Below are 4,933 nucleotides of genomic sequence, written 5' to 3' on the forward strand. Positions count from 1 at the left end.
AAATTCATTACCGACTATAATTTCCCGAAAACGAACAAATTAAGAAAAACGAACTCTAATTTTTGGAGCATCAACCTTCCGGGGGTAGAATAACACATGACGTCTTCACTAGACTTACCACTGTCCTGAATGATCCGACCTTGAACGATTCACCGGTGTTCTGCCAGTAGATCAAACGACCTGGCCCAGGATGATGTTTGGACTAGCTGCTGTCCGACGGGCGACGATGGCTTTGTAAGAGAGAACGGACTGCCCTTCAAGTCCACTCCAAGTTTACCTTGACCTTTGTCAATATAATTGTCTTAATATTTGATATTGTCTTAATATTTGAAGAAAAGATCACTGGCTGGTTAAAATTGTTCCTTCACGTAATGTTCCGAAAACAATAAAAAAAAGGGGGAGAGAATTATTAGGACTGTTATTTTATTTAATTTTCGCATGTTTATTAGAATCTCGCCGTGTTCGATGCCGAGTCTGGTTTGGGAAATATTTTTGAGCGATGGGCAAAAAAACGATGGATTTCGGGAGCGGGTTCGAGAGGGTCAAGAAATCGCTCGCGTGGCGTCGGTCAAAACACTTAATATATTTTAATCGTTAGATCAGTCAAAAAATGTCACAAATATTTAACGATGAGTTTTAACTCACTGGATTCACTCGATGGGCAATTGATAACAATTAATGTTTAAGCGCGGAACAATTAATAATATGCGAAGAGCTAATCAAAACTGTGAATAAACACGTGAACTGATCGATGCTCTAAGGACAAATGAGACCGATTAAAAGACCGCAAGGTGGCAGGTGTCAATCATCGAGGGTCCAAACGTGCCCCAATTTAAATGGGGGCGTTCGCTGGACACCTGTCCATCAAGTGGCGCCTCAGGTGTCAGAGGTGAGAGGCCACTGGTCAGTTCAGTCGGTTGCGCAGGTCAGTCATGAGAAGCCATGCAAGCATGCGAGAGGAGCGAGTGTGCGTGAGTGTGCGTGTGTGCGGAAAACCATTCGGTGGAAAACCGAACATTCTGCCCCGCCGTCAGCAGCTGCTGACGTGACTGAGTTGGTCTGAAACAAAAAGAGATTAATCGAGCTCAGGACAAGATTTCTCGAAGATCAATATCACCATCGTAGTTCACCAGTGACGGTCAGGTGTGAGTACAGCCGAGGACATAGGAGGCGTAAATTCCGGCAGACCCCGGCAGACTCACGTCCACTCCGGACCAGTTGCCACAGAGAGGGTCGTAAATCCTCACCATGACCCAATCCGAACATGGACTATGATGAACCCGATGATGCAGAGCTGTCATCACGTGAGATGATCCTAGATATCGCTGGTCGAGATGATCTTAAGTGTCGCTGGTCGAGACTGGCAGCAGAGCGAGCTTCGAGATGGGCCGTTGCAGAGTAGAACTGGACGTCTTAATGGTGACCACCCTGGCGAGTCCATCTCTACCAGGGTGGAGAGCGATGACTCGAGGGAGAGGCCATTTCGTTGATGAGAACCTCTCGTCGGTGAGAAGGACTATGGACCCAATTCTAATGTCGTGAGATGGGTGGTGCCACTTCGAGATGGACTGTAGATGCTGAAGGTAGCTAGTGGACCACCGCTTCCAGAAGTACTGAACCTTCTGCTGGATAAGCTGCCAACGAGATAGGCGAGCGACGTTCAAATGCTCCAGCGAAGGGTCAGGAACGGAGGTCAAGGCCTGGTCAATCAGGAAATGAACTGGTGTGAGCGTGCTGACGTCATCAGGATCTTCTGATAGCGGTTCCAGTGGTCGCGAATTGAGCATGGCTTCGATCTGCGCGAGTAAAGTAGTGAGTTCCTCGTAGGTCAATAGGGCATCGCCGATCGTTCGTTTGAGATGGAACTTCACCGACTTTACCGCGGCTTCCCATTTGCCTCCAAAGTGCGGTGCACCTGGAGGGTTAAAAGACCATCTGGTTCCATCGCTGAGCAAGAGTTGGGCTAGTTTGTNAGCGTGCTGACGTCATCAGGATCTTCTGATAGCGGTTCCAGTGGTCGCGAATTGAGCATGGCTTCGATCTGCGCGAGTAAAGTAGTGAGTTCCTCGTAGGTCAATAGGGCATCGCCGATCGTTCGTTTGAGATGGAACTTCACCGACTTTACCGCGGCTTCCCATTTGCCTCCAAAGTACGGTGCACCTGGAGGGTTTAAAGACCATCTGGTTCCATCGCTGAGCAAGAGTTGGGCTAGTTTGTTCGATTCCTTAGACGCCATTGAGAAGAGCTTCTTCAATTCCTGGTCGGCTCCCAAGAAGTTCGTTCCGCAGTCTGAGAACAAGTTCTTGCAGAGTCCACGCCGGGCAACAAAGCGACGATACGCAGCGATGAATCCATCGGCTGCGTAATCTGAGACGACCTCAATATGGACTGCGGACGTAGTCATGCAGACGAAGATCGCGAGCCATCCCTTGTACGACTTATGACCACGCCCCCTCCACGAGCGGAGAGACACTGGTCCGGCATAGTCAACTCCAGTGTTGAGGAACGCTCGGCCAGGTGTGAGACGAGCAACTGGGAGCTGGCCCAAGTTCAGAGTGAGTCAATGAGCGGGAATTCATTCGCTGGGCAGAGATCCTTCGCTGGACAGAAGTTTTTTCGCTGGGCAGAACACGACGGGTTCCTAAAACTCCAACATGGTCCATTGAAAGTACCGGTTGATACCAGATTTGAGGACAAGGTTCATGACTCCTCATCAACGTTTCTGATACCATGAGCACATTGAGCATTAAGAAACTTTCTCGGGAGTTTGGTCTCAATTGAGCTGCTGTTTGACTACTCGTCAACAGCCTATGCAAATTCAGAACGATGTTCTTGACGTAGAGTTGATCAATCACAGAACCATCCGTTCTCCTTCCAATACGAATACCTGACTATTGAGCTGACCCTTGATTTAAACAATAGGGTCGTATACACTGAAAATCGCTGGTCCGTGGCTTCCCTTTGATATGTGACGTGTCTCTGGATTATATTTATACACGCTGGTCTGGTGAAAGTTCACCTCAGAACTGACTTCACGAAGCTCAATTGAAGAGTTGAGTGACGAAGGTCTATACTGAGGAAATTCTCAATGCGATGATCTCGATGTAAGTACAGTCAGGAGTCATGGAGACGTAAATTCCATTGATCCCCAAAAGACTTACTCCCAAACTGAGCTCGGTTCGATAATGAGGGGCGTAAATCCTCATCAAGGTTCGACATCTCGTTCGAGGAATGACGAATTCGTAGAGCTATTCAATTATTGAGAAGACGAGTGTTTCATTCAATATCTAAATACAGTATTGAACATCAAAATAAAATGAGAGAGAAGAATGAGCGATCCATTTACCCTCCCCGCCATCAGCAAGTCAGTGCTGACATAGTTTTGACAGAAATACGGTGGCAGTGCTTCTATGCTTCTATGTTCAGTGTGCGCAGGCCAAAAAGAAGACGCTTCCATCTGAAGTCAGAGTGTTCCATCTGAAGTCAGCTGATGCGAAAGGGCGACAAGAGTTGCTGAGATGAGGCTTCAGGGAGGCAAGCTCTGAGCGCCAAGCGAGATCGATGTACCTGAAGAGACGTCAGACGGGCCAACTTGAAGTGCTTCGGAGACCCTCATGGTGCTTGCGCAACACGTGCCAAGGTCATCTCGTCAACATTAACAAGCGGTTACCGACTGAACCGAAGACGAAGAGCACTTGAATGTGAAGGTAACATCTATTCGCAGGGCAATACGACAAATCGTTGAGCTGGTCGATGTAGAGGCGTAAGCTTCAGTTGAGACGGACGCCTGAACGCACGGTGCCTCCGAACTAGTTGATCTGAGATGAGCAAGAGTTCGGAGCCTGAACCCAACAAGAGTCGAACTTGATGCGGAGGGCAATAATCGCTCACTAGAAGAGCTAAACAAGCTGCGAGAAGGACTCCAGGCGGAGAGGTTTGCGCAGAACAACTATGGGCCGAACAAGGAATCGACGCTTAGGACGGTCCGCTGCAGGCCTGAGGATGGGCTGAAGACGAAGCCTGAGTAGAGTCACCGGCGTGAGTGTACGTCACGACAGGCACGCTGGTCAATGGAGCAGAAGCACTTGGGCGCTGAGCTCCTGCATCGTTGAGAGGGACTTGAGATGCTGGACCACGTTGAGCTGGACGACGAGAGCGATCAAAATGCACCAGGGAATGGTGCCTCTCCTGGCATGTCTTGCACGTACGAGTTGTCTGGCAGACTCTGATACTGTGCTTCCCTAGACAGTTGTAGCACAGATAGAGTCGTTCGACAACCTCCTTCCTTGCTGTTGGTGTAAGCGACTTGAACCCGCTGCAAGAAGCGATGTAGTGATCCATCTTGCAGTAGGAACAAGGATAGCTCGCGTCGGCCCAGGACGTCAACTTTGTGGACTGTATTTGCGCTGGACTAGGAGATTTCTGGGCTGACTGCTGCGCATGCGAAGACACCGAGGCTTGATTGACCTTGGCACTACTCTTGGTCATCGAACGAGTCTGGACGCTGGGCTGCGAAGGACGAGAGGCGTCGTTCGATGTATGCACCGAAGACCCAACCTCCAAGGTCTCCATGGCTCGTGAACGACCTTGTAGGAAATCGAGGAGATGTTCAAGCGTCNCACCGAAGACCCAACCTCCAAGGTCTCCATGGCTCGTGAACGACCTTGCAGGAAATCGAGGAGATGTTCAAGCGTCAGATACTCAGTCGATATTCCGATTTTATTTTCCCATGCCTCACGAAGCTTATTGGATAAGCGACGAGTGAGCACGTGGACGACGATTGGACCCCAATGTTCCGTTGGCTGATCCAGTGCTTTGAGCGCGCTGAGTGCCTCAGAAACCGAGCTCGTCAATAAATTAAGGTCTGAGGCACCGTGCGTCTTCATCGGAGCAGGATTGAGAAGCTGGTCAAGGTGAGCTGCAATCAATAAGC

The 4,933-nt window shown here is 49.5% G+C and overlaps 1 protein-coding gene across 1 annotated transcript; it reads right to left on the reverse strand.

Moving 5' to 3' along the window:
• Window positions 1-1,963: 1,963 nt before the first annotated feature.
• Window positions 1,964-2,404, reverse strand: LOC107045208. Its single transcript, XM_015267384.1, has one exon. It carries the CDS (start codon window positions 2,402-2,404, stop codon window positions 1,964-1,966), a length of 441 nt encoding a protein of 146 aa, XP_015122870.1.
• Between the last annotated feature and the right edge of the window lie 2,529 nt (window positions 2,405-4,933).

This window comes from Diachasma alloeum, unplaced genomic scaffold (assembly GCF_001412515.2).
Source record: "Diachasma alloeum isolate Michigan unplaced genomic scaffold, Dall2.0 Dall_scaffold_00886, whole genome shotgun sequence".
Lineage (NCBI taxonomy): Eukaryota > Metazoa > Arthropoda > Insecta > Hymenoptera > Braconidae > Diachasma > Diachasma alloeum.